The sequence below is a fragment of the Fomitiporia mediterranea genome, assembly GCF_000271605.1.
Source record: "Fomitiporia mediterranea MF3/22 unplaced genomic scaffold FOMMEscaffold_8, whole genome shotgun sequence".
In the NCBI taxonomy this organism is placed as follows: Eukaryota; Fungi; Basidiomycota; class Agaricomycetes; order Hymenochaetales; family Hymenochaetaceae; genus Fomitiporia; species Fomitiporia mediterranea.
The window spans coordinates 42,782-70,067 of NW_006760393.1; the positions used below are offsets into that span (position 1 = coordinate 42,782).

Consider the following 27,286-nt stretch of genomic DNA (forward strand, 5'->3'; position numbering starts at 1 on the left):
ATTCTTTAATAATTATAATAAGTGTAATGAATCTGGAAGCAGAGGAGGAGGAAAACGAGAGGTAGAGGAGAGTAAGAAGTAGACATTAGAACATAGGCAAGAGACTCTAAGTCATCACAACAAGCCTGTTCCTGTATAAAGGACCATATATTCTATTAATTAATAGAGTGTATATGACTAATAGACTGTACTTACCTTTATTTCTGCCCAGACCAAAGTAAATTGGTCTGGATAGGATTGAAGTCGAGTCTGTGTACTGAGTGAATGCACGCGCGAATTTCTCTAAGTTTAGTTTCCCACGAGTGTGCGTTTCCTGGTGAATCACGTCGAACGCTCAGTTTTGAGTCCTTCTCGCGTAAGTTCAATAAAATATTTATTTTTTAATTTTACAAAAAATTAAAACATATGTTTTGTAGCTAATATGAAGACCTTTCTAATTGTATTTTTTTTTGTGAAATAATAATGAGTTTTAGTAATTATAGACTGCAAATACCCTTAAAGTGAGTGTTTCTGGGTGAAATACAGTATTTTCTTTGGTGACTATTCTCGACACATGCAAGGTCCGCCCAAACGGTGCCTAGTATTTATCGAGCAACCCGTAAAATAGGAAAGAGGTGGCCCTTGTGCAGCGCTTTCTAGCCATCTCTATTTTGGACACACGCTCTTCTCTGCTTTTACCCATCGATCGGCTCGGTCTCGCTCCATCGTTTTCAACAAGTGCCTTTTTTTTACGCTTTAATTCGAACTTCATGTTGCGATTTGCACTGAGCTCCATGACCTATGTTCCTGAGCATCGTATGGACGGACGAAACTGAAAAGTTAACCAAACAAGTTATCACCGGGAACGTCTTCCGAAGATATTGCTGTATGAAATGCTGTCAAGCGCAGTATAAATTGATAAAGTAGATTGGCAGAGAAATCTCCATTACGGACCACACGCCCCTTGTTCGACGATTGTCAAACCAGCTTGCTCATCAATACGCTATGGCTAACTCGACTCAGAACAGCTCCGCCACTCCTACTCCTCTCGTTGGCGTTGAAGCAGCCGTGCGTGCTGCAGCAGATCCAACCATCTCTCCGATACCCACGTTGCTACAGAAGGAGTTCTCCCTTGAAGGAAGAGTCGCTATCGTCACTGGTGGTCGCCGAGGACTTGGACTCGAAATGGCTGCAGCACTTGCAGAAGCTGGTGCAACTGTATACTGTCTAGCAGCCAGTGAAGCGCCGACCGAAGACTGGTTGGCAACCCAAGCATACATCTCTAAGCTCAGCCTCGTGAAGAGCGCCCGTCTCGAATATGCTCGGGTGGACGTCTCTAATCAGACTGCAGTTTGGGAAGTCATAGAAGCGATTGCTAAGAGGGAAGGACGACTCGATATTTGCGTTGCGAGCGCCGGTATTGCAGAATTCGTGCCGTGCCTTGATATGACTGCGGACCAATACGAAAGGATCATGAACGTCAATGTGAATGGCCTGTTCTACACTGCACAGGGAGCCGCAAGGCAAATGAAGAGACTTGAAACACCGGGGAGCATAGTGCTTGTGACATCTGCAGCGGGAAGCGCCGCGGTGCGGGGAATTCCAGTCGCAGCGTATAGTGTAACAAAGGCCGCTGGTATCCAAATGGCGCGCTCTCTAGCATGCGAACTCGGACTGTATGGAATCAGAGTGAACTCTCTGTCGCCAGGATATTTCCCAACAGAGTGAGTAGGATAGTATCTGGGGCTGATGTGCTCACATGACAACTCTATTGGCAGTATCCATTCTAATATCGAGGGTATGGACGAAATGCATGAGTTCTGGAAATCACAAAATCCACCTGGACGAGCTGCAAAACCCGCAGAGTTAAGAGGAGTTATCGCATGGCTAGCGTCCGACACATCGTCATTTTGCACAGGAAGCGAGTAAGTAGATTCGCATTACGATTCTTTTCAGTGCCCTAATTTCGACAAAAAATTCCAGTATAATTGTAGATGGTGGACACCGTGCTTGGTGATCGTTACATGAGTGTAAATGAAAGTTTTTCCTGCCGTGCCGGCTGTGAAGTTCTTCGAGATTTAATGCGATTCTGGAGCTGTCGACAGATAGTGGAAAAGAAATTGTCTATGCCGATTCTTTTGGCTGAGATCCATTTTTATTTCTTTCATTTCAGTAATTAATGTCGCTTAATATGATTGCATCACGTGACCAAGTCGCGGTCGCGTCGCGTCTGCTGTTTGGTTGTCATTGACTTATTAACTGACCACAGTACTCGTTCACCTTACTCATTCCCCAATGCTGTGAAAGATCGGTGAAAACATACTCCCTAAAACTTAAGTATGTCTCAAAGTGCGAAAACTTCACCTGTTGCTCGGAGGGATGCTGCTGCACTGTATCTGGAGGCCCTTGAGCACGTGCAGAAGCTTGTGGAGACTCAGCCACCAGAAAAAGACAAATCGGCTTGGAGAAAATGGGCGCGTGAACTGATGGACTATGAGGTGTGTCTCTCACACAAGCTTCTTAGTGAGAGTTGCTTCACAAAGGACGCGTTCAGGCTAAGACATTGACTCCACGAGAAAAGCGCGCTCCACGCTTGACAAAGTACTCAGACGGCGTAGGTGAACGCTTTTTGGCAGCGATGAAGGCTATTGAGGCAACCGAGTCCCGGCTGAAGAATGGAAGGGCTGGTCCATCAAGCAGCGGCGAGTCGGAGCCTGACGAACCATCTACGTCCCGTCGCTCCTCCAGGAGAATGCTAGGAGTCAATGCATCGGAAACGCAGGTAAAAAATTATTGGTATCATATGTCTGATGCTATCACTTAAATACCTCTGTTCCTTTTAGAAGAGCCGTTCTGGAGATAACTCAAAGACAACCATATCTGTACCAAATTTCTCGGATGTTCCACGCACAATCAATCATGAAGTACCATGCGGGAGATGTGCACGAGCTGGCTTTGCCTGTTCTGGTAAAGAAGGGCGTGCTTGTTTCAATTGTCGTGCCCATCGTCAACGATGTGATTTAATTTCACGATCCCTAAGTGAAAAGGAGCAGCCAGACAAATCTGATAAAGGAGGAGACGAACAGGATTCGGTGTCAGCGGCGGTTAGAGTCCGGTTACCAAAGAGCGATGGAAAGGAAAACAAGACAGCTACACTGGACGGAGAAAAGGAAGAAGGAACAGAGAGTACGGCGGAAATGCGGGGGATCAGACCTCGGAGGGCCGCCACTCTCCTTAACAACCGGAGGGTTGGATCTCCCAGAACGATTACCCAAGTTCGGGGGGAGACATCAAGTCCAAATTCAATACTCCGCAAGCGTCGTGCAACAGATGCGGACCTTTCTATTGCGAGCTCGGCTCCTCCTGGACCGAGCCCTTCGAAAAGACCAAAGCCAGTGGACAAAAGACGGGATGAGGAACAATCCCGTGCGGAACCCGAGCTCGATCGTGAGGAAGTCCGTGATGCCTTGTTGGTCTGCGAAGCGGCGTTCCGTCAGCTGCGAAAGGCACTTCGCCTCTGAAATTCGGCGAGGAAGTTTGATAAAGCTCTGGAATATTTTCTTCTTTATCGGTATGCCGTCCGAGTTCATCATGCTGCAGGGACGCTCATATATATCTTTACAAGGTATCGTGTATAATCATTTATGTCGGTAAATCTACTTTGTTCCAGGAATATACAATACAATGGATTCCATCACGGTTCAAGTTGCCCGTGTTACATTTCAAAATCTCTATAATGCTTGTAGTTCGTGCTGTGACAAATTGGATACCGAGAGCCGTCTCCACCATATCGATAATCGAGATTTTGACAGGGACACATGCGGAGATTACTCAAAGCCTAGGCACGAAGGAACTTCGGAGTCAAAATCGATTCCTGTGGGGAAAATAAAACACAAGATTCCCGATCTTTTTTACTCGAAGTTTGATCACATGTACCTTCAAGCGTGCGTTCTACCGTGGCACAACTGTAAAATATTTCATGCATTCGAGAAAGCTAACCCCATTATTACAGACAGTATTGAAGATCAACTTCATCACTCACCTTCTATGGACGGCTCTGATTCAGTTCTTCGCGGTCATGTCGTAGCTTGTGCTCTACCTTTCTGGGGTGGGACATTTACTCATCTACCACAATATTTCATAGTAACGAATTAATTGACAGGTCATACAAAATCGTTGTGTGTTATCCTTAGCAAGCTCGTGCAACTTCGTCCTATGTATGCAACACTGTTCACAGAGGTATCCGTCCTAGATAAAGTCGAGAACGAACTTCGGATGCAGTTTCCTTCGGAAAGCCAACGGAGTTTGAAGGAAAGGATAAGGTAAGGTTATTTCTTCGCAATAACGAAGGAGTTCCTGCTCTAACGGACAGTCAACATTAGAGTTGTTGTCCTTCCTTCGCCTGAAAGTCCTTTCCGCTTAGATGGATTTCAGACCTATTTCCTAGATGCATACAAGACGCTATATGATGGCGGGGCCAGTCACATTGTCTATAACACTGTTCCGCCACCTCGCCTTGTCATCCTTGATGTAAGATCTCACCCTCCTTTTTCTGACGGTTATTAAACCGTGGAACAACATTTTTGTAGTTTTTCTTCTACAAGGCCCTGAATGGTGTACACGCAATCAGCGGCTCATCCGTACCGGTTTATGCATGGCAGACTGGAGCCGTCGCTGCTCTTGTCTACCTTTTTGGCCCTGAGAGTATGGGCGGAAATGGCGATATCGCAGAGAAAATAAGCAAGATCACTGGTATAGACACGGAAACGCAGAATAAAGAAATAGAGGAGGCAAGCTCTCTAAGTCCAAATCCGTAACTTCTCTATTCTCATTATCACGCAATTCTAGATATATAACCATACGGATGGACGTCTGGTTGAAATCCGGGGTATCCCTCCGATGTACGATTACGAGCATGTCCCGCAGATCGTACGTGGAATTCACCTAACGTTTTAGCCTATTAGTCCGTAATAACATAAAGCTGATACCAGCCAGCACTTCCCGTAGAACCGATTGAAGTCATCTTTATGTCTCAATATGGAAATCGGTATGATTGATTGAACTGACGTAACCCGCACTCTTCATTACGGTATGCAGGTTCCTTTCGGAATGCGACGGTATCATTAGCACGAGCAGTCGACTATTTGAAACTGGACCAATTGAACAATGGCAGGAATACCTCAACCCACAGCCAGTCCTCGCAGTTGGCCCCCTTTCCGATCCCGAAAATGTAAAACTGGATATTTCTAGGCATTGGGACGTCGTAGCATTTTTGGATGGAGCACTAGAGAAGTTTGGGCCGTACTCAGTTGTATATGTAAGCTTTATGTTACATTTAAATAGGAAAATTGATTTAATTCTTGCCTTTTCGTCCGTCAGATATCATTTGGGTCAGTTTTGTGGCCTTCAGAGCCCGACAAGTTGTGGACTGTTGTTGATGTTCTCGTTCAGGAAGAGAATCCCTTTGTAAGTAGGCAACAATTTCTTGGAGTAAAATATAAACCAGTCATCTATACAGATCCTGAGCCATGCATCTCCGGTTGCCTCAATCCTGGACAGTATGATGGAGAAAATCAAAGCATTTGGATTCGGGTTTGCGGCAAAATGGGTCCCACAGCAACTGATTCTGCAACATGAAGTACGATTTGCCTGATTATGGTGTAAACCTTACTCAGTTTGTTATAGGCGTGCGGATGGTTCCTGACCTATGGAATCAATAAGCGCTGGTGTACCATTGTGAACACTCAAAATTTTCGTTTCATTGCTGCTTATCCGGAAGAATCTTCTTCGAATAGGATATGCTGGCCTTTCAGCGTTGATCAACCGGTGAATGCTGCGAACGTGTCAACAGTTCATAACATTGGATATGAGCTGCTCGAAGTGCGCAACGGACATGGCCTACGTCCGCTTCACCGTCTTGGTAATAAGCGTCCAGAGGGAACGGTCGATGCTGTTAAGCGCGAGATACTTGATGTGCTGTATATGGCTCGTGGAGAGGATGGCAAGGCGAAGCGAATGAGAGCACAAAGCTTCAAATACAAATTATCCAAGGACACGACACAAGGTGGGCGTGCTTACACAGATCTGGACCGACTCGCCCAAATTATTGTCTGACATAGCCATACAACTTAAATGCTAAGATACTTTATCTGATCTAAATTCACGTGTCCCCTGACCAAGCTGCACTGCACGCTGCTGTCCGAAATCTGAAGCGGAAATGGTATAATAGACTACACAAATATACTACTCAGTTTATTCAAATCGAGCCATGCCAATCCACCGTGCTCCCAGCCTTCCGCAAGCTTCTGACTGAACCACTGTGCTTTCTTCCTTTTCTTATGTCCATCCTCACCACGAGCTTTGGAGAATACTTCAGTCACCTCACGTCGAACGGCTTCGATGGTGCCATCTGGAGTTCGATTTCCAAGCCGATGGAGCGGTCGCAGCCCATACCCCGTACGTACTTCAAACAGTTCATATCCGACCTCATGTACGACAGAGATGTTTGCAGCATTTATAGGCTGGTCTACATCAAATGGCCAACATATGCTATTCAAGCCAAATGAAATACGTGAGTGTAGAATGTATTGCTAATAAAGGACTGAATCTCACAGAGGAACGCCCGCGCTGAGTGCCTCCATAATAGAGTTTTGACCGCAATGTGATATGAACCAACCGCAAGCCTATGTCTCATTGTAATCAACATCGGAGCATCACTTGGTCTTTTTTTTATTATACCTTGTGATGGAATATTGTCTGCTGTGGCAGCCACGATGCTTCCAATCCTAATTCGGAAGTCCGAATCTTCGTGGAAACGAACTCCGGAATCCTCGCCATAGGAGCCGCGTAACTGAAAAGCTAGGTAAGAGACTCGTTAATAAGGACAGAATCATGTGTTAAGAAAAGTGGAAGTCACTGAACGAATGGGATTTCCTGTTCGATGAGAACATCTATAATGGCCCATATTTTCTCTGGTTCGGCTGGCCACCATACCGTGCCCAACGATATCTGGGATTCAAAGCACGTCAGTCTTGGATGAAATGAGCGTAAAAGGACAGCAGCGTTACATATACAACAGAATTCGGGCCATATTTATTTAGGGCACAGTCGAGAAAGTTTTCCACGTCACTTGTGATAGGGGACTTGGACTTTTCAAGCTCGATCTCTATCGACGTTGTAGGTGGTGAAAGAGGACCAACGGCCAAAACAGGCCGGGTGCCGAACCATTCTTGAACTTTATTGATCGCATCCCTTTCATAGATTCGGCTGCTGTTGTTGATGACGCCATCGGATTCACGGAGGAACCTTCGGCATGTCAGTCCATGCCTTTTTCCATTACATTGACAAAGTAAGTACCTATGTGCGTATTGGAACATGAGAGGCACATTTACCGGTTTAGCAGGAAGTGCCGTCTGTCAGAGTACTTCAGTATCGAGCCCGGAACTTGCAATAGAGAAATATACCATCTGCGGAATAAATTCATGGTCGTACATAGGAGGAATGCCAGGGAGATCAATAAGCTGACCTTTCAACCTTCGATATATCTCAAAATATCTCAGACTCGGGTTCGTTTAGGATAAATTTATGGCGGACTGACAGTCATGATCTCATTCTCTTGGTCCTCTCGGTCTTCCGCACAAATTTTACTGAACTTTTCTGCCGGATCACCGCTTCCTCCCATTTCTTCAGGTCCAAACATGAATAGAAGAGCCGAAACAGCTCCCGTTTGCCATGTAAATATTGGTACAGCTGAGCCGCTAATGGACCGAACGCCGCATAAAGCGTCATAACAGAAGAACTGGTTGAGTAGAGCACGATATTGTCGATTAAACTTTCTTAAAATACTGTCAGAGAAATGACGTACATCAATTACCACGAGCTGCGGTGATCGCACAGCACGGACAAAGCCATTCCCAAAAGACGTCTGCACTGGCCGACCCTCGCACAGTGCCTTGTATGCATCGATAAATGCAGATACATAAGGGTCGAACTTGAAAGGGGCCGGGAGAGCTGGTAACGAAACAACCCTTGAGGTTCTGTTATTCCATGCTTAGGGAGATAAAAGAATTAGAATTAACGTACCTTATGAGCTCTCGCATGTTCTTGTCATTCTCCGTGATGAATTGCCGTGTGAACTCATCCACAACTTTGTCGAGAATAGACGCTTCCGTGAAGAATGTCGCAGCTACGCAATGAAGACGGACAGTTCTCGCAATCAATGCACACAACGGTTTAACATGGCCTACGACCACCGTTAGCTAATGCTCGTCCTGAGGGAAAGCAGGGTACGCACTCCAAAATGGCAATGCAAACGCGACAACATGTCCACGAGCAGGTTGTTCAAAGTCGGTCATGAAAGCAGATGAAGTAGAGATACTGTGTTATGGATAAAACGACACCTCAGTTCTGAGTGCCTTGAGAAATTGATATGGACTGGCTTTAATATTGTCCGAATATCGCTTAATATTATATGTTACACTTGATCGGTTGCTTTACGCGCAAATAGCATCATAATAATGCACTTTGTTCTGTTACTCATATCTCAACGATCCGATCTCATGCGATGATCTAACCAATACGACTCACCAGCACTGTGCGCAAATCCACAACATTAAAGGCTGTTCCAGATATATGGTTAGAGTTGCAACTGTGCGGCTAACTTGATAGCCATGGTACATTTATGAGCGGTTGAAATGTTACAGTAACCGGGAAAATGAGTAACCGTTGCCCTATGCATCCTACGGCGAAGAGAATGAAGCATTAATAGAACAAAAGGACCCGAATGAAATCGACCCTGACAGCCACAAGCGTATTAACCACCAAACACGAAAGCTCGCGAGTGAAATTCTCACATTTCATACCGCGTAATTTATCATGGCGTAATAATAGACACTGGAGGGCACGAAACTCTAGAGATCCGCAGAACCGCTACATTCAGATCTCGGAACTGAGCTTTAATGGGATCAGATAGTAGTGATGCAAAGGTACGAGAACAAGAGCTATCAGGATTCCTGAGCTCGATAAACAGGTGAATCGTTGGTACCGTAGGCTCCTTCTTGGACAGCGCACGCGAGTGGGAACACTGATGCACCGAAGTTGATGAGGGAGTACCAGAAATCCTTGTTTTAAGTAGCCCAGACCCGCGTAGTGGGCAGAAGCTCATATTGATAAATAAGGACCTATCTAGGATGATGAAGTACATTGATTGCATCAATTTTGCTTCGCGTTTACCCTTTGTCAATGTCATCAGACAGTATGTTCGTGCCGTAAAAGGACTTGTTACGTACTTGGCCGAGTTGACAATGGCGCTAGGTTGGGGTCGCCGACCATCACGTGCGGTGAGACGCGTCGCGGATGTAAAGTTTAAACGCGTCTAGTCAAAGAATTATTACGTATTTAGTTGTTTTGTTTCTCCGACTACCACGTCAGACAGACGCCGCCATAAATTCATCGGGCAAGGATCATGGAATAGGTATGCAGTGGGCAGCTTTCTATGAGATCTGTTGTATTTATCTGGAATTTACAGGAATTTACCGACGTTTATTTCTATGCTTTGATTTGACCCTCTGGATTCTGGAACCCATACAGAAAACGACTTATCCCCGCTCTTCCAATTGTATTCACGCCCACAGGCCCCTGACAGCCTGCGTTTCGTACAAGCCATCAGAAAGGGCCGAAACGCATAAAGAGCAGGCCACCACCCACTATTTGTCCTTGTTTGCGCGCTTAGACGCGTAAAGCTCATATAAAACGCACCTCTTCGTCTTTACTAGCCACATAACCACAACGAGCCTCCAAAGTCGACGAATTTCGATCATGCCATTCTGCCATTTTGATGTTCTCGCGCCGGAACTCGTACAGCTCATCTTTTCCTTTTGCGTAGAGCGACGAGATGGGCACTTCATTGAATATAACAATGATACTCCCCCTCTTGTCTTGCTTCGCGTGTGCAGACGCTGGCAATACATCGCATTCCAGACGCCTGGCCTCTTCGACTCGATATCTCTGCGGAGACGTGTCCATGCTCCGTTTGGCTTTGACTTCGCCCGCGATACCCAAATTCTGCAACATTTCTTGAACCTTCCGCGTCCTGGGTACAGAAACGAAATGAGCCCGCGTCAACTGGAGGTGCAGCTCTGTTACGGGGATATAAAGCGGTACGGGAACACTTTAATGTGGACTGACCTCCTGAGTATGGTTCGAAAGGCTATGGAACTTACAGACAACTTGGGTACACTCTACCTGCGATTCCCAGACGACTGCATGGAGAAGTTCCTCATGAAAATCTGTTCGGACTCGGGGGATGGTATCCAGCATGCCAACCTGCGTAGTATTTCCCTCCACAGCACGCGCGAAGGGCTACTTATACCGAGGTATTTATCTTGGTGGTACGATCAAGAAACAAATTTCTCACCCCAATATTACCATAAACTCGATACGCGGAAATTACCATCATTGAAAGAGCTAGGGCTCCACTTTCCCGGACCACTCACGCTTGACCCGATATGCAGACGAATCGAAAAGCTGCATGTATCGGTTTTCAAGTGGGAACAGCTGGAAGAATATCTCACAGGATGCCCGAACGTTGTTGACCTCACGATCGAATTCCGTGAGCCTCTTGCAGGACAGGATTGGGCGCCTTATCGTTCCAAAGCAGAGCTTACATTTCCTCGTTTACGTGCTCTCGAAATACGCAGTGCTCTCGTTGGTCAGACGTGTGCCAACAAGCTACTCAGGTTTTTCCTGGTAGTACACATGCCAAATCTCAAGACTCTACGTCTGCGTCGTCTTCCCCAAGCCGACAGGTCAGAGCCTCCGAACCTTTGTTATGGCACCTTGATCATGAGAATTTTAAAGAACCTGGAAGAACTTGAACTTATCGACTTCCCCCCAGAACCCTGTGGCAACTGGGATATCGGGCCTGTTTTCTCAGCGGCGCCAAAGCTGAGACGCCTTGCATATCGCGAGGTGGAGATGATCAGCTGTCCTGAATATTTTAGGCGGCTTATCTCGCACTTGATGTTTTCTAGTTTCGAACCTCCCGCGCCTCGATTGCAAATTCTCGAGCTTGATGCGATACATCTGCGACAGGGCGAGAACGTGATCCTCCAAGACCTCCTACAGCTCATCGCGACACGCCGCGTATATAACCTTGAAATTTCCGATAAACTTGCTGGAATGATGCCGGATTTCCCTGCTAGAGCTTCAGCGCTGCAAAGGATCTGCCTTCCACCAGGTTGCTCTGACGCCTTACGACGGATTGACATGCATGGGTTAGCATATGGCATTGACTTCGACTTTGTTCCGATGATAGAAGAGCTCAGTCTCGAAGATGATTTGAACGAAGAGGGTCCCGAGCGTCGTAACCGGTACGAGTGGACCCCTCTCCGGTGGAAGACACCCGCATCGTTCTGTGAAACGGCCAGCACTACTACTTGCAACAGCCCCTCGTCCCTCTTCTCTGCTGCTAGTAGTTTTACGCAGAAGCGCTCTTTGCAGCCCATGGATTCGATACTCGAGGTCGAGCAAATGCTGTTCCCGACTACGGGCGACGGAAACGATGGGTCTGGAATGTCCAGGGCAAGTTCACAAAGTTCGTTTGGATTAAACAGGCTAGAGTCCTTCTCACAGACCAATCATATGCTTTGACACATTTACATCTACCTTTCTTCGATATTGTATACCGTATTTTTGGATTAGTCGTAAGGCTGTGTACATGCACGTTGTATAACTATTATGCTTTTATTTTGTTTTATAGATGGAAATAGCGGAAATATGGATGCCTATCCCTTTCTTTTGATTATTCTGATGCACGTGAAATTATGGTATAAGTGCGGTGATCTACGTGCATTCGCTTCCTTTGTTCATTGACCATGATGAATATCCATCCACCACCTACATCCTCAATGCTACATACTCCCGGATTTGCACATTACGGTATCGCATGGTCTCCGTTCCACAGCAATCGCCTCGCTGTAGCGTCAGCAGCAAACTACGGACTCATAGGCAATGGCCGACTGCACCTCGTTTCTCTCGTACCGAATCCAAATCCCGGTCCGGCTCGACTACCGTCACTTGCTCTAGAGAAACAATACCCGACTCAAGATGGTCTTTATGACGTTGTGTGGTCTGAAATACACGAGAACCAGCTTGTGACTGCGTCTGGAGACGGATCGTTGCGGCTTTGGGACGTTACTTTAAATGTGCGTTAAAGTGTTCAATTAGATTTGTTTATTCATCATTCTCCTTGATCTGTCCTTGGACTTATGATCGGGAGGGATGTGAAGACTGACGAATGTGTTTAGTAGGATCTTCCGATACGAATATGGTCCGAACACACGAAGGAGGTGTATTCTGTTGACTGGTCCAACGTGAAGAAAGACGTATTTTGTTCATCTTCCTGGGATGGGACAATTAAGCTTGTGAGCTTCTACAAAACACGCATTAACTCCTCATCGAATTCTTACTACATTTAAAATATCAACGCTGTTTAGTGGACACCAGATCGCGCGCACTCACTAACAACGCTCCACGCCGCCCAAGGCTGCATTTACCAAGCTCTCTTCTCTCCACACCACCCCGACCTCCTCTCTTCCTGCTCCTCCGATGGCGTACTCAGGATCTTCGACCTTCGTCTCCCATCCTCCTCGTCGTCCCTACTTAACTCAACGCCAACATCTCTTACTCAACCATTAACCCCTCCAGCATTAATGATCCCTCCACCTCGAGGTCCCGCAGAGCTGCTGACCCTAGACTGGAACAAGTACCGCCCGCTCGTGCTCGCGAGTGGCGGGACAGATAGGGTTGTGAGGGTTTGGGATTGTCGGATGCTTAAGATTGGTGTCGGCCCTGCGCCTGGAGTTGAACAGGCTCAAACGCAAACACTCGTCGGCGGGAACTGCGAAAACGAATTACTAGGACACGAGTATGCTGTTCGAAAAGTCCAATGGAGTCCGCACCGGGCAGATGTCCTCGCCAGTGCGAGTTATGATATGACTTGTCGTGTGTATGTCGTTCTTTACCAGACTGTAACTTAGCTCTTCACTCGATTCATGCTCATGCCGCTATTAATGCAGATGGACAACGTCCTCCACACCAAACGCCCCCACACCTGCACTCACGTACATCCAGGACGGCCACACAGAGTTCGTCGTCGGGTGTAGCTGGTCATTATATGACGAAGGCCTACTGGCAAGCTGTAGTTGGGATAGCAAGGTACTCTTAACACGTGTATGACGATGAACGTCTTGGTGATTATGTAGATTTCGAAGGACTTTAAGGTAATAATAGTGCTCAGAACCAGGCGGACTCTACGTTGTAATGGCTTTCTCAAGTTTTTATGATCAATTGATAACTGCAACTCAGTCGTGCATTCAAATCTCATGATCTCTTCAAAGAAACAGGATGACAGAATAGAGACGTCAAGAACGTCAGGACGATACAAATCTCCAGAGATACTTACAAAGAATACAAAGTGACCAAAGGAAACGAAAGCCAGGTACAGATGACATAATTAACCATGTGGTGCGAGAATGCGCTTCCCAACGACCCATAAATTAAAAAAAAGAGCTGGAAAAGAACACCAAAGAGGCTCAAATTAACCCACTCAATAGAATAACGAAGTGAAAAGCAAAGCACTCAAAGAAGCTTACAGGTCAAAAGTTACTTAGACAAGGTACTAGCACCCCACAAGCACAAGTCGGTTGTCAATCGACCGTGACAGTGGTGACTGCATTGATAGTAAAATAATGTTAAAAAAAGTTGGATTCGCCGCGCAGGCACACGGTCGTCAGGAGGACAAAAGAATATAACATGGTTGGAGACGGAATGGAATGGAATGGAATTGATTGATGGGGTAACCGAACATTGATTGCGGAACAGAAATTGAGAAAATAGCGATGAAGAATCGAAGAGAAAAACATGAAAAAGAGATGGGAGAAAACCAGAAAGCAGAGAAAATGGGAAATAAAAAATATTCTTCAGTTAGAGGAAGGACGACGGTGAGACCGCTCGACAACTAGTGTGCACGTTAGGAGTTATGCCAACAAAGCAGTCGGATGAGATACACCACTCAGACACCTTGGCATAGCAAAGCGGAACTCAAATGCTCGACCTAGTCCTAGCGTAAACATACTAGGTTCCGATGCAGCTTCACTCAAGGCATCCCTCCCAAGTCGCATTGGCGAGCTCATTGAGGTCCGAAACGTCTCCGTTGAATCTTTGGTCAACAGATCTTCCCTTTTTCCACGAAAGGAACCTCGTGTTCTTTCCGCCTTGGGTTGTGTGCGGGGCAGTGGACGGAGTGGACGAGTATGAGAGAAAGCGGATATCGCCGTAGGAGAGGCTCTGGATTCACGAGGTTTGGTTGCAAATGCCCCTGCTTTTAATTTTTTCGTCGGCCAGAACGAAGTAATTCTTGGTGTTCCTTGCTCCCGCTCCTCCTCGTCACGAGCGTGCTTTAAACTATTGCTAGGAGATGAACTGACGTCCGGCTCCTGCTCCTGCGCCTCTCGATGTCCGTTAGCTTCGCTTGTTGGTGTATCCGTGGCACTTTCCTCATCGGAGCTAGTTGATTCTGCTTCCCTCACAAGAAACGTAACGTTGCTCGAGAATCGAACTCGTCGACTTGAGACTTTATCGTCCGTTCCACACGATGGCGACCGGGAACGCTTTCGGCCCTTGGCTTCTGGACCAGAACAAGGGCTGGTACTTCGCCCACGAACAGGCGTAGGCAGTCTATCAACGGTCTTGGATGGTGTAAGGCCAGTGAGCTGAGTCACTTCAACAGCAGCTGGCGCAGGACCAGATTGCGAGTTGACAGGAGCGGATCCCTCAACAGGCTTGCTTGATTCATCCTTCTTAGCAAACGCAACCTCTGGTCGGACGAACGTCTCGTCTTCCTCAACATCTACCAGGGCACCATCGCTGTCATCGATCTGAATATCAGCGGCGTCGCGTTCCGCATGTTTATCAATATAATGTTTAATAATGGTAGAACGCTTTACAGAAGCGACAAGATAATCATGGTTCATATGCTTTGGATTTGTCCGGCGGGCTTCGCAATCCGCGATGTATTGCTTCATTGTCCTCTGGGACGGACGGCGAGCATCGACCGGGATCGTCCAAGGACCCAGTGCCGGTAAAAGTTTTCCAGTGGACGTTGGCTGGGCAGACGTGCGTAGCGACCGCCTGTAGATACCATGTGCGAGCAACGCACGGAGGAAAGGATGGTCTAGGTCATCGGCCTTGACAAAGCCGCATGTGTATAACCGGTCGAGATCGTCCGCGGCGGTGCAAATGTTGAAAAAGTCGTAGACACCGTGCTTGAGGAGATATCGCATGTACAAGAATTCCGCGGCCTTCGCCCGGGCAGGGAACATCCTTAGACGCTGGCTTCTTTGGACATGCGTGGTGTTGGTGGCAATGGCATCGGATGACTTGGATGCTGACGTCATTGCGAAGTCTCGAACCTTGACACCCATTGCCTTCGCATTTGCTACGGCCTCTTCGTTCTGGCATCGGTCGTCTTTTGCAAGTTCATTTGCCTTTGACGTGAATTTATTGAGTAAGATATCCATCGCCTCCCAATGCTTCGTATGCCTCTTCTTGCTAGAGTTCGGTTTCGACCTAGGAAGCTCAACGTCCGTCTTCGATAGCGAAGAGGTGCTCGGTGCCTCTGTCGTTGCCGGAAGGGTTTCATACTTAGTTCATCGCACGTCAGATTCATGTCAACTACTAAGGGTAATCAGGTTGCATACCTCTTCCCAACCCTTATCCGGCGACTGGTCGTTTCCAACATACGGCTTGATGTGTGTACCTTCCAGCATAGAGAGTCTAGTCATTTGAGAACTGAGGACCTCGGCGACTTCAGTAACTTCTTCGTGGCTTGGCTCCTCTTCATATTCATCAAGGCCCTCGTCATAGACGAAGTCTTCGTTGTCGTTCATGCCAAAGGAGTAGAACTTGATGTGAGGGTGACGACCTCCAGGGCCAAATTGGCGCCTGAAACTGCCGAAGGACATCGCTGAGGTAGATGTCGAAGCGTGAGTCGAGGACGGCAGGAGATGGATGGATGGGTAAGTCGTGCGATTGAGTGGGTGGGAAAACTTCTCCTGTGTGTGACGAGCACGAGGTCGGCGTTATCTATCTCAATTCGATCGCTAGTCAGTCAGTCACTCTCTGACTGCTAGATGCAAAGCAGCACCACCAAGTGGGAGGGTGGATGTCGTGATGGGAGGAGGAAGAGACGGCGACTTGAGTGTGGCACGGCCAGGTAGGGAATTTATCCGTAGTGGCTATATTTCTGTGAGTGTAACAGCAACTGCGGTGGCATGGCAAGTATGCCTTATTCGAGTAATTGCGTGACGACGGCGAGGTGAATCCTTATGTAATGTCGCGCGTCGTCACACGTGTGATTCTACGCGGGCGGATTTTCAATTTCGTTTTTGTCCTTTCCGGCTCCGGAGACGCGTTGCGAGTCACATCGACGCGTCGAGTCATCTCTTCCTTCTTATCGATCGATTCTTTATAGGGAACCGTGTTTCTGCGATCCTGTTTGCATTCTTATTGCGTTGGACTGCCGAAGTAGATTACTTGACAAAGAAAGATTGATGAGTCGTTTCTTGCAAACTTGTTTTGCAATGCATACATAAGAACGCACTCATCGTTGAACCCACAACAACCTTTGCATCCCCTTTGACCTCGCTTACAGTAATAACATGAACCGCCCGACTACTACAAGCCGCGCTGCCACATCGCGCCCCACTACACGTAACACCCATGCGTCCCGACCCAGATCCAGACCCAGACGCCGTGCGATCTTCGCCAGGCGACAGAAGAGACGTTCACACTCCAGAACCCTAGACGATGATTTTGATGAAATCATCAAGGCACTCAAGGCGAAAGCATCCAATGATCTCCCTAAGATTATACATGAACTCGAATTAGCTATATATGCTATGTCTCCTAATTCATTCGATAAAGCTCGTAGGGTTCACCACAAATACTGCAAAAATCCTATTTCTAGAGAAACCATCGAAGCTATAGTGTTAGCAAAGGAAGTACTAGGACCAGTTGAGCCAATGGTAAAGGATCTGACGAAGGAAAGCGATTTATACAGGGCAGACAAAGCTAATCTTACACGCAAGATAGAGGAATGGGAGAAGCGATATGAATATGCTTGCCAATGGAGGAAGGAAGAGCAAAAGACAAAGATTATACAGGAGGCTCAGTATGAATATAATTTCCGTCTCCCAGAGATAATCAGACCTCAACCCCAAGACAGGATACCACCTGCTCTCGGAGACAACTATCCTATGAATGTTGCCCAGAAATGAAGACACAATGCCAACGATATAAATATGTAATCAGCATGCCTACGTATGTAGAAAATGATTGTACCTAAACAATAGACTGTGTGCTTATAATTCAACTAATGCCTTGTTAAAGGATAGAAGAGATTGCTTAATAATAATATCTAGTTCTATTTTACTACAAAGATGAATATCTCTCCTCTGGTTCTCATAAAAATATTACGTGACTGGTTTTTGCTTTCGCTGAAACAGTGATGGTGTCAACATTGAAACTTAAAATATTTGGATGCATTCTAGACAAGGAATAAAGTCCTGTATGGTTATATTACTTACTTAAACCTTACAGCAATATACCGTAATAGACATTGGACCAAAGAATCGAACGGACTCGCAAAGTCTGTTTGCAATGCATAAGAACGCGCTCATATCCGAACGCACAGTACTCTTTGCATCCCCTCTGACCTCGCGTGTTGATACAGTAACATGAGCAGCCCTCCTACAACTTGTTCCACTACACATCCTATGGGTGCGTCCCGAACTAGACGGCGGCGGTCACGGAGCCTCTCTGCGCAACGGAGGCGTAGACAGTCGTATTACGAAGCGTTAGCAGATACTTCTACAACAGCCTCTTCCAGAACCGTCAGAGGTCCAGACGATGACTTTGATGAAGTTATCGGTGCACTTAGGAGAAAAGTGTACACCGACCTTCCTAATAAGATTATATACCCACTCAACACAGCTATTTTGGTTCTGTCAACCTCGTCACTCGATAAAGCACGTGAAACCTACCTTGAACACTGTAACGAGAAAATGCCCCAAGAAATCAACGGAAGTATCGATCTAGCAAAGGAGATTCTGGGTCGAGTAACCCCAATCATAAATGAGCTAAGAGGGGAGTCGAGGAGAAACAAGAGACTAAAAATAAGCTTTGAAAGGAAGATACAAGAATGGGAAAAGAAGTATGAAATTGCCTGTCGACGGAGAAGGGACGCGGAGCAGCGAAAGGGACAGATTGTGGAGCAAGTCCGGAGAATATACAATGATCATCTCCCAAAAAAAATCAAACCTTCAGACCAAGAAAGGTTTCCACGTGTTCATGGAGACACCAACACCACGAATCCCTCCTAGATTGTGGAACATGCAATGCAAACAATACAAAGTCGTTAGCATGCATGTGCATCTGGAAGATGATTGTTCCTAAATAATAGAGCTTCGTTTAGGAAGATATCCCTTGCATGCTTATATTGTTCTAACTTCTCCCTCAATAACGGTAGAATCAAAGGATGGGTTAGACTAGGTGATAATAGGATAGCAGAAATCAAGCTGATAGGTCTCAAAGGAAACACGCGAAATAAACTTAAATAATGCTGGTAAGATGTATGCCTCTCCTCTAGTTTCAATGAAGACGTAAGATGCATGGATCTTGCTTTTCCTCAAGCCGTGACAGAGCCTAATTTTACTGGTAAATACTTTGATGCACTCCAACCTTGTAACAAGTGGGGATGTCTACATGGATTATTGTGAGAATATATCTACCAGAAAGTAAGCTGTTCTATTGTCTAAGGTAACGAAGAAAAATTTCCGTAAAATCTACTGTTGTTGATAATATCATGCAAGTACCTCAAGAAGACGACCCAATTCCACCCATGCCAGCCCTCCGAGCTCCCAACTCCGTGAAAACTCACGGCTAAACCATTGTGCCTTTGCACGCCTTTTCTGGCCGTCCTCACTTTGTGCTTTTGTCAACACTTCCGTCACTTCACGTCGCACGGCGTCGAGTGTACCCTCCGGTGCCTTATCTCCAAGACGATGGACAGGTCTGAGACCTTGACCATTGCGAACCTCGAACAGTTCGTAGCCTGCTTTGTGGACAAATGCGATGTTCGCCGCATTCATAGGTTGATCTGCATCATATGGCCAACAAATGCTGTGTGAAATAGAAATTCAGTACATGAGGTAGCCGTCTTAATTTGTTTTGCTTTGTTTTGCTCACAGAGGAACACCAGCAGTGAGTGACTCCATCACAGAGTTGTGTCCACAATGCAACATGAACCAACCGCATGCCTAAAGATGCAAATGAATTTGTTGAGTAAGAAAGGACAATGAATAAGAGCTGACGTACTTCATGCTGCAGGATCATCTGCTGGGGAAGCCATTTGGCCGTATAACCCAGGCCGGAAGCTTCAATCCTTGCAGAAACTTCATCGGGGATGACGCCTATAGGAGAAGCGTGACTGAAAAGCTAAATGAAATAGCAGGTTAGTTAGATATTCTAGCTGTGAGCCTAACAAAACTAACGAATGGAATGCCTCGTTCGATGAGGACATCTAAGATAGTCCATATTTTCTCTGGCTCTGCAGACCACCAGACAGTTCCGAATGAGATCTGTTGTGTCAGAATGATTTAGGATAATTGAAATTTATGGGGAAAGAAAGAAACCAAGACTCACGAACACAACCGAGTTCGCTCTGTGCTTCTTCAGCACCTGGTCAAGAAAATTTTTCACATCAATAGAAACTTCGTTCTTGCTCACAATTAGCTCTACTTCTGCCTTGTTTGTAGGAGGCGTTGGTGACCCTATGGAAAAAACGGGACAATGTCCCATCCATTCTTGTAATTTTCTAATCAGCCCAGACTCGTACAAATGACTCGTGCAGTTGACCATGCCATCACATTCTGTGAAGAATCTTATTAGACAAGTTGTATTAGCCAGGATAATAATCCTATAGTATAGTAGAAATCACCTATGAACGGATTGTGTGAATAAGAAGACGTCAACCTGTTTGACCCCCAAAGTGACCTAATTTTGATGTCAACTCTTTGAGAGTGAGCAAGACACGGTAAACATACAATCTGTGGAGAATGCTCATAATTGTACATTGGTGGAATTCCAGGAATATCAGCAATTCCCTGATTATGTCTCTGATAAATCTGCAAAAGGCATATTGTCACTCATATCACAAAGCAATGTTCTTTCAGGAAGATTCGTACCCTCTCAACCTCCCTCTCAAACTCTTCTCCATCCTTCATCTCAATCTTGTTGAATTTCTCAGAGAGATCCCCTGTTAAGAAAGGGGGAAGAGAGGTTATGTGAGAGGCTTAGAGAGATCACACAAAGAGGGGGGATAGTGGACTCAGCTTGCTCTCTCACAGCTTACTTCCTTGTCTGTTGATTAGTTAGTCTATATATACTATGTAGGTATGTCTCAGATGTAGAATGTATGATAGAAGGTATTCCATCATCGTTTGTCATTGCTTGTAATGTAGTTTATATCATCTGAGACATACTCTTGTGTAGTCTTGTCTTAACATCCTTATTACCACCTATGCTCTCAGGTCCAAAGAGGAAAAGTACAGTAGCAAGGCAGCTGTGCTGTATTGTATAAATGGGCATAGTGCACCTGCTGATTGTACAGATGCCCTTCAATGCCTTATAGCAGAAGTACTGACAGTATAAATGTCAATAATATTCTATCAAACTGAAAGATAGTATTAAATAATAGAACTCTCACATTAAGTATTGCTAATTGTAGAGGTTCAATTCCCTTGTACATGTCCTCACTGTCAGGCACAACAGTAATCAGCTTAGCAGTATACAGATTCTTGTATGCATCAATGAACAAGGAGAAATAGAGGCTATGGTCAAAAGGAATTGGGGAACACAGTAGCCTAATGTGTCAGCAACAGTATAGAGGGGACCTGAAGGCTCAGCAAGGGGACCTAGGCTACAACTATCCTACACAACAGAAATACAGAATGTAAGCACTGGAATGTAGTCAGAACTTGCAGAACAGGCAGAGAGAGAGAGTGAGACAAGAGTAGAGTATATAGAGTGAGCCTAAGAGTACAGGACTACCTGGAGTAGATGAGATCAAGACTACAGGACTAGTCTGATCTTGTATGCCTATATATACTAAACTACACAAGAGTACTCAGGGAGCATGAGCCACTAAGAATGATAAGCTATGAAGAATGAAAGAAAGGAATGTCAAAGATAAAGGTACAAAGAATGAAGGGATGGACAAAGGGTAAGAGACTATAGAATGATACAAAGAATGAAGGGGTGGTCAAAGGAATGGAATGATGAAGTAAGGAAGGGTAGTAGTAAGAGTCAGTACACATATAGTCTATAGACAGCACCCCTGAGGGACAGAAGTTCTGAGTTCTGGTACAGAAGGGTACAGAACCCTTAGAACTGAAGGTACAAGAGTAGAGAACTGTAACATTACCCTCCCTCTAAAACCAATCATCCTGATTGGTGAGTATTGGGCTTGGTTAGCAGCTCAGGCATAGGTCAGAATAGTAGGGTTTAGAAATCTGTAAGGCAGAGTTGATGCAGAGCACCCAAATGAAGTTAATAGAAGTCTTGGATCACCTTAGCAGTATGGGTGAGATTCTCAGCAGGTTCCCAAGTGTGTTCTTCAACTGGGTATCCCTTCTAGTAGATAAGGAACTTGAGCTTTCTGTGTACTAGCTTGGTATCTGCTATGTACTCTACTTTGTATTCTGGTTTGAAACTAATGAGTTCTGGTGGAGGTAGTGAGAGTCTTTGTTGTGAAGGAAAACCCAGATTGTAGTATTGAGACAGTAGAACCTTGTTAAACACTGGGTGTATGTGCTTCCATGTTACTGGAAGTTGGAGTTTGTAGACAGAGGCACTAACCTTCTTTTCAATAATGAAGGGTCTAAAGCACTTGTTGTCCAACTTCTTCATTAGACAATCTATGGTTAGGTTAGTAGCTTCTAGTATAACTTTGTCACTAGGCTAGTAATCCTTGGCCACAGACCTCTTCTAATTATAGTTCTACTTTATGACCTGTGCTGCCTTCTCCAAAAGAGCTTGTGTGTCCTCCCTGGTTCTGTGTATCTGTTCTACAAAGTCTGTTACAGATTCAGAACTGTCATTCTGGTTTAGAACTGTCCCCTAGTACAGATGTCTCCTATGATTAAGGAAGAACAGGGACTGTCCTGTTACAGAGTATTGTTAGTTATTATGTATGAATTCTGTCAGAGCTAGCTATTCAGACTAATCTAATTACTAATGATTAATGAATATTCAGAGGTAGAGCTTGATCTCCTGATTGACTCACTCAGTTTGACTATCAGTCTGTAAGTGATAGACAGTAGAAGGGTTCCCTTGAATTCTGAGAAGCACATACAAGTCCTACATGAATTTTGACTCAAATTACAGTCTACAATTATGAATGAGCTTCTAAGGGAGTCTGTACAACTAGAAGACATGATCCTAATAAATACACACTATACCTTCAGAAGTGAGTTCTGTTCAGGTTGGAACTGTATAGACTTGCTTAGAGAATCAGTTGACAATCACACAGATAGTGTTGTAACCCTAAGACTTGAGTAGCTTACTAATCAGGTCTACTAAGACTTCTTCCTAAGAGTGATCTGGGATCCAATACAAATGTAGGGGAGCTCAAACCCTTGTCTAGTAGGCCTTAGTCTGTTGGCACATATTATAACTAGTCATGTACTTCAGAATTTCCCTCTGTATTCTAGACCACTAGTAGTTCCAAGTGATGAGTTCCTGTGTTTTGTGTTAGCCTAGATGTCCTACAGTCAGATTGTTATAATGAGCTTAGACAATGTCCTTCTACAGTTTCTGATCCTTTAGAATGTACAGTCAGCCTTCCTAGTAAACCTGTCCATCCTCATCCTCCTCCCAATCCCTAGCCTGCTTCTCTAGTTGCTTCACTACAACCTAGTCCTGTGTGTGTCTCAGAGCTTACTGTATGTGAGTGACAAAGTTAACATTCTCAGATTCAAGTTGGATCTCTTAGATTGTCTTAGACATGAAATGGGAATTGTCTAGGAGAACAAGATTTTCATTATCATTCTCCCCCCTTTTATAACCTGTTTGTCTTGAGAGTAAATCAGCTTTCATCATTTGTATTCTAGGTTTGTAGGTTAGCACAAAGTCAAAGTCCTACAGTTCTAACATTCAGTAGGCTTAGTAGCAGTTGAGCTTCTAGAGCACTCAGAAGTACTAGAGATTAAGGTGATCACTCTAAATCTCAAACTTCTGTACAATACTAAGGAGATATTGACACTACTCTTCTAAGGAACAGACAATTGTAAGGAGTTTCTTGTTATAGATAGGGTAGTTCTGTTCTGTTACAGAGAGAGATTCTAATCAGAATACTATCAGACACTACTTTCTGTTAATGAACTAGGACAGTACTACTCTATTCACAAAGTTGGAAGAATTGGCTTTGACTCAGAACTTGTTTACAACTGTTAGAACTGCTAATACAGGCTTACTAGTAATAACCTACTTGAGGGACTCAAACACAGACTGCTACTAATCATCCTATTACTAAGGAACATCCTTGCTAGTAAGATTGTGAAGGGGCTGGGCAATAGTACTAAAGTCTTGAATAAAGTGTTAGTAGTAGTTTGTAAACCTAAGGAATACTTGGACCTGTTTCAGGTTCTAAGGTTGTAACTAGTTTCAAACTGTAGTCACCTTTGCTGGATCCATACAGACCTCTCCTCTACTAATCACAAAGCTTAGATAATCCACTGACTCCTGTGTAAAAGAGTACTTTACTTCTTAGAGGAACAGTTTATTATCTCAGAGCTGTTATAGAACTACTTGGATTAGTCAGTAATAGTGCTCAACTGTCTGGGTGAAGATCAGAATGTTGTCCAGATACACACTAACATACTCTAAGTTAATCAGATCTGTGAGAATGTGATTCATGAATGACTAGAATGTTGTGAGTGAGTTAGTTAGTCTAAAGAACATTACAGTCAGTTTGTACAATCTGTGATTGGTTCAGAATACAGTCTTCCACTCATCTCTGTCTTAGATCTGAATATTATTGTATCCCTATCAAATGTCCAACTTAGTGAAAACCTTAGATGTATGTGTCTTATTAATGAGCTCCTGAATCAGGGGGAGCAGGTACTTGTTTTTGACAGTACCCTTATTAAGACAATAATAATCCTGGACTGGGTAGAGCTTCCTATCTTTCTTTTTGATGAAGAAGAAAGGGGAGGCTATGAGGGACTTTGAGGGTTGGATCTGACTGTTCTAAAGATTTTCCTGAAGGAACTCATTGAGTGTCTCCTACTTGTCTCTGTTGAGTAGGTAGACCTTACAATCCTTAGGTTCAAAACCCTTAGTCAATTCAATTGTATAGTCCTAGGGACAGTATTCAGGAAGCTGGTTGAATTCCTCTTTACTAAAGACTTTAGGGAACTCTTGAACAAAATCCAGCAGGCTGAGTCTGTGTGTGTTCCAGAGTAGAGTCATTCTGAGAGGGTTCTAGACTGGTTCTGTCTTAGACATTCTTTGGATCAACTCTATTCCACCTTGACTAGAATATGTATCCACATATCTATCCTAGTTGAAGAAGAACAACTAGTCACCTTCATTAGAACTGTTAGTAACATTAGAAGTGTCTGTATCTACTCAGAACAGTAGTGTAAGGTAGTTGTAAGACTTAGGACACTGATTAAACACAAGTGTCTACTCTAACCAGTTAATAGTAGGGTTGTAAGCCTTAAGCCATTTGAATCTAATAAAGATGTCTGTCTTTCTGAGGTTAGTGACTCTAAACTTGATACTTTCCTTATGATCCTAAATGGTCATCTGTAGTTGGACAAACTTAGTGATTCAACCATTCTGGTTTAGGGTTCTGTCTACATTGTATACTAGGATTGGAAGTAGAATGTATTAAGTAGGGAGGTGGTGTTCCTACACAAAGGCCTTATTAATACACAAACTAGTGTATCTACTGTTTACTAGAGCTGTTGTTCAGATCTGGGAGGATCCTGAGAAGAGAGCCAAGAGGACAGGGACTTAGAGCTAGTGCCTAGAATGTTCTCAGATGAACTGTTACTTGTTCTAAAGGGAATGTACAGCTTGTACAGTTTTGTTGTCTAAGAGAGTAAGTATATGTACTAACATTTCCTTATTAACCTCTCTCTTTCAATAAGGACAGACTTATGTCCTTAGCTGTGAACTTAGTTGAGGCTATCCTTACTTGATACTATAGACAAACTACTGAGTAGTAAACAGGGCTAGGTAATGTTCCAAATGTTCTAAGATCTTAGAACACAGAAGTGACAAGTTAGATTGTACAGATTTAGACTCAGATAAAGTGTAAAGAGAAGAATCAAAAGAATCAGAAGAAATAGGAGAACTATCTACTTTTGTTTTTAACTTTTTTCTTTCTAATAAATAATTTTGTTGATTTATTTTTTCTATTTTTTCTACTTTTTCTACTTTTCTTACTTTATTTACTTCTAATCCTACAGTGTCTATTGAATCAAAAGTGGCTATTAAAAAATCTGAGTCATAGCCCTTCAGTACTGTATTCACTGTTAGGTCTCTACAAAATCCTAGAGTACATAGTCAGAGTCTAGGAGTTCTGAGGTGACTTTCAGATTTGTAGAAAAGGTTTCTCACCACAAATCCTACTTGTCACTCATTATCACTCTAATAACCTAACAGATGTACTGTCACTTCTACAGACAGTCTTTAATTTGGTGCCCTGACTTTCTGTAGGCAAAGTATGCTTCTCACTTTTGGGCTTCTCTAATGTCTATTAGAACAGATTGATTGTGAATTACAGGTGGATTGATCTGAGGGCTCAGAACTGTTAGAGCTGGACACATGTGTAAGTGTTCTGTACAGACTTAACACATTCAAGTTACAACTTGGTTGAAGGAGATAGTGTGTGTCTTCCACTCAGTGTAGGTGACTAGTTCTAGTATCATTCTAAGAATCTTATTAACCAGTTCTGGGTGAAGAGCTTTTTCAAGCATTTTAATAAGGACATTATTGAACCTAAGTGTGAATCCTACCTTCCAGGCTAGGATATTAAACTCCTGAAAGAAGGTATTAGTAGAATGTTTGCCCTGTTACAGAGACACAAGCTTGTTCTGTACATTACACTTCTTATTCAGATTGATGAAGGAAGTATAGAGCTGCTCTATGAATTCTGAGTATAACTTGTCATTCTAAAGTTGGATCAGGCTTCTGATCCAATGACCTTCAATCCAGTTCTAAGCCTAGGTGGCTGTATTGCCTTCCTTCATGAAGGAGAGGACAAATAGGACACAATTGAGATCTGAGGATAGATTAGTCAAAGTAGTAGCTATGTATAGTTTGACTTAGCACTAGAAGTCCTCAAAGTGCTGCCTATTAAAGTCTGAAGGGCAGGCTACATACACTTTCTTTCTAGAACAGGTTGTAACTTCTGGAACGATTGGAACAGGTTCTAAAGGGGTTAGGAGCATGTAGTTGGTAAAGGCCTCTTAGATAGAGGTCTACACATATTGAGCTAGCTCTACTTGTAACTGCTAATCTGGCAGGACAGTAAGAGTGGTGGTCAGTATAGTAGGGTCCATGTTTACACTACAAAGGAGTCAACACTAAACTAAAAGGGGTAATGAATAGAAGAAGGGTGGCAAAAGTTTAAAAGGGTTTAGAAAGTTTAAAATTTAAAAATGTAAAAGGGTCAGGACAAAGGAAAGAGATCAACACAACAGTGAGTACCAATGCCTGAAACATAAGAGAGTCATAGGGTGGTAATAGGTAGTCTTGATCTGATGTCAGTAACAGTATAGAGGGGACCTGAAGGCTCAGTAAGGGGACCCAGGCTACAACTATCCTACACAACAGAAATACAGAATGTAAGCACTAGAATGTAGTCAGAACTTGCAGAACAGGTAGAGAGAGAGAGTGAGACAAGAGTAGAGTATATAGAGTGAGCCTAAGAGTACAGGACTACCTAGAGTAGACAAGATCAAGACTACAGGACTAGTCTGATCTTGTACACCTATATATACTAAACTACACAAGAGTACTCAGGGAGTATGAGCCACTAAGAATGATAAGCTACAAAGAATGAAAGAAAGGAATGTCAAAGATAAAGGTACAAAGAATGAAGGGATGGACAAAGGGTAAGAGACTATAGAATGATACAAAGAATGAAGGGGTGGTCAAAGGAATGGGATGATGAAGT

General features: G+C 44.3%; 11 protein-coding genes across 11 annotated transcripts; 8 read left to right on the plus strand and 3 right to left on the minus strand.

The window, feature by feature from the left end:
* Positions 1-984: 984 nt before the first annotated feature.
* On the plus strand, positions 985-1,996 carry FOMMEDRAFT_90413 (NAD-binding protein; the record flags this gene model as incomplete). Its single annotated transcript, XM_007267917.1, has 3 exons — positions 985-1,703; positions 1,758-1,904; positions 1,963-1,996. The coding sequence occupies 3 exons, from the start codon at positions 985-987 to the stop codon at positions 1,994-1,996; spliced, it is 900 nt and encodes a 299-aa protein (XP_007267979.1).
* Positions 1,997-2,314: 318 nt separating this feature from the next.
* Positions 2,315-3,650, plus strand: FOMMEDRAFT_141545 (uncharacterized protein). Its single transcript, XM_007267918.1, has 4 exons — positions 2,315-2,477; positions 2,534-2,761; positions 2,823-3,550; positions 3,605-3,650. Exons 1-3 carry the CDS (start codon positions 2,319-2,321, stop codon positions 3,498-3,500), a joined length of 1,065 nt encoding a protein of 354 aa, XP_007267980.1. The 5' UTR covers positions 2,315-2,318; the 3' UTR covers positions 3,501-3,550; positions 3,605-3,650.
* Positions 3,651-4,026: 376 nt separating this feature from the next.
* FOMMEDRAFT_157801 (uncharacterized protein) lies at positions 4,027-4,796 on the plus strand (the record flags this gene model as incomplete). Its single annotated transcript, XM_007267919.1, has 4 exons — positions 4,027-4,087; positions 4,142-4,301; positions 4,362-4,509; positions 4,569-4,796. The coding sequence occupies 4 exons, from the start codon at positions 4,027-4,029 to the stop codon at positions 4,794-4,796; spliced, it is 597 nt and encodes a 198-aa protein (XP_007267981.1).
* Positions 4,797-4,878: 82 nt separating this feature from the next.
* FOMMEDRAFT_157802 (uncharacterized protein) lies at positions 4,879-6,093 on the plus strand (the record flags this gene model as incomplete). Its single annotated transcript, XM_007267920.1, has 6 exons — positions 4,879-4,908; positions 4,971-5,026; positions 5,077-5,296; positions 5,359-5,445; positions 5,498-5,617; positions 5,665-6,093. 6 exons carry the CDS (start codon positions 4,879-4,881, stop codon positions 6,091-6,093), a joined length of 942 nt encoding a protein of 313 aa, XP_007267982.1.
* Positions 6,094-6,209: 116 nt separating this feature from the next.
* Positions 6,210-8,333, minus strand: FOMMEDRAFT_135047 (UDP-Glycosyltransferase/glycogen phosphorylase; the record flags this gene model as incomplete). The annotated part of the gene is made up of 11 exons (XM_007267921.1): positions 6,210-6,528; positions 6,592-6,662; positions 6,718-6,837; positions 6,901-6,987; positions 7,047-7,284; positions 7,336-7,391; positions 7,443-7,523; positions 7,577-7,777; positions 7,844-8,006; positions 8,062-8,221; positions 8,273-8,333. The coding sequence occupies 11 exons, from the start codon at positions 8,331-8,333 to the stop codon at positions 6,210-6,212; spliced, it is 1,557 nt and encodes a 518-aa protein (XP_007267983.1).
* A 1,462-nt stretch (positions 8,334-9,795) lies between these two features.
* FOMMEDRAFT_168982 (uncharacterized protein) lies at positions 9,796-11,779 on the plus strand (the record flags this gene model as incomplete). Its single annotated transcript, XM_007267922.1, has 3 exons — positions 9,796-11,572; positions 11,611-11,681; positions 11,738-11,779. The coding sequence occupies 3 exons, from the start codon at positions 9,796-9,798 to the stop codon at positions 11,777-11,779; spliced, it is 1,890 nt and encodes a 629-aa protein (XP_007267984.1).
* Positions 11,780-11,855: 76 nt separating this feature from the next.
* On the plus strand, positions 11,856-13,215 carry FOMMEDRAFT_109994 (WD40 repeat-like protein; the record flags this gene model as incomplete). Its single annotated transcript, XM_007267923.1, has 4 exons — positions 11,856-12,182; positions 12,288-12,401; positions 12,474-12,985; positions 13,056-13,215. The coding sequence occupies 4 exons, from the start codon at positions 11,856-11,858 to the stop codon at positions 13,213-13,215; spliced, it is 1,113 nt and encodes a 370-aa protein (XP_007267985.1).
* Positions 13,216-13,783: 568 nt separating this feature from the next.
* Positions 13,784-16,025, minus strand: FOMMEDRAFT_147484 (uncharacterized protein). Its single transcript, XM_007267924.1, has 2 exons — positions 15,738-16,025; positions 13,784-15,680 (listed from the first exon to the last, which is right to left on the minus strand). The coding sequence occupies exons 1-2, from the start codon at positions 15,999-16,001 to the stop codon at positions 14,016-14,018; spliced, it is 1,929 nt and encodes a 642-aa protein (XP_007267986.1). The 5' UTR covers positions 16,002-16,025; the 3' UTR covers positions 13,784-14,015.
* A 672-nt stretch (positions 16,026-16,697) lies between these two features.
* Positions 16,698-17,315, plus strand: FOMMEDRAFT_29557 (uncharacterized protein; the record flags this gene model as incomplete). The annotated part of the gene is made up of 1 exon (XM_007267925.1): positions 16,698-17,315. The coding sequence occupies one exon, from the start codon at positions 16,698-16,700 to the stop codon at positions 17,313-17,315; it is 618 nt and encodes a 205-aa protein (XP_007267987.1).
* A 459-nt stretch (positions 17,316-17,774) lies between these two features.
* FOMMEDRAFT_157808 (uncharacterized protein) lies at positions 17,775-18,419 on the plus strand (the record flags this gene model as incomplete). Its single annotated transcript, XM_007267926.1, has 1 exon — positions 17,775-18,419. The coding sequence occupies one exon, from the start codon at positions 17,775-17,777 to the stop codon at positions 18,417-18,419; it is 645 nt and encodes a 214-aa protein (XP_007267988.1).
* A 480-nt stretch (positions 18,420-18,899) lies between these two features.
* On the minus strand, positions 18,900-19,896 carry FOMMEDRAFT_89720 (UDP-Glycosyltransferase/glycogen phosphorylase; the record flags this gene model as incomplete). The annotated part of the gene is made up of 5 exons (XM_007267927.1): positions 18,900-19,218; positions 19,285-19,355; positions 19,414-19,533; positions 19,590-19,676; positions 19,741-19,896. 5 exons carry the CDS (start codon positions 19,894-19,896, stop codon positions 18,900-18,902), a joined length of 753 nt encoding a protein of 250 aa, XP_007267989.1.
* Positions 19,897-27,286: the final 7,390 nt, after the last annotated feature.

Coding starts and splice junctions, on each gene's coding strand:
- FOMMEDRAFT_141545 (XM_007267918.1), top strand. CDS start 2,319: ATGTCTCAAAGTGCGAAAACTTCACCTGTTGCTCGGAGGGATGCTGCT. Junction 2,478..2,533: donor GTGAACTGATGGACTATGAG/GTGTGTCTCTCA, acceptor GGACGCGTTCAG/GCTAAGACATTGACTCCACG. Junction 2,762..2,822: donor TCAATGCATCGGAAACGCAG/GTAAAAAATTAT, acceptor TGTTCCTTTTAG/AAGAGCCGTTCTGGAGATAA.
- FOMMEDRAFT_147484 (XM_007267924.1), bottom strand. CDS start 16,001: ATGTCCTTCGGCAGTTTCAGGCGCCAATTTGGCCCTGGAGGTCGTCAC. Junction 15,681..15,737: donor CGGATAAGGGTTGGGAAGAG/GTATGCAACCTG, acceptor CGATGAACTAAG/TATGAAACCCTTCCGGCAAC.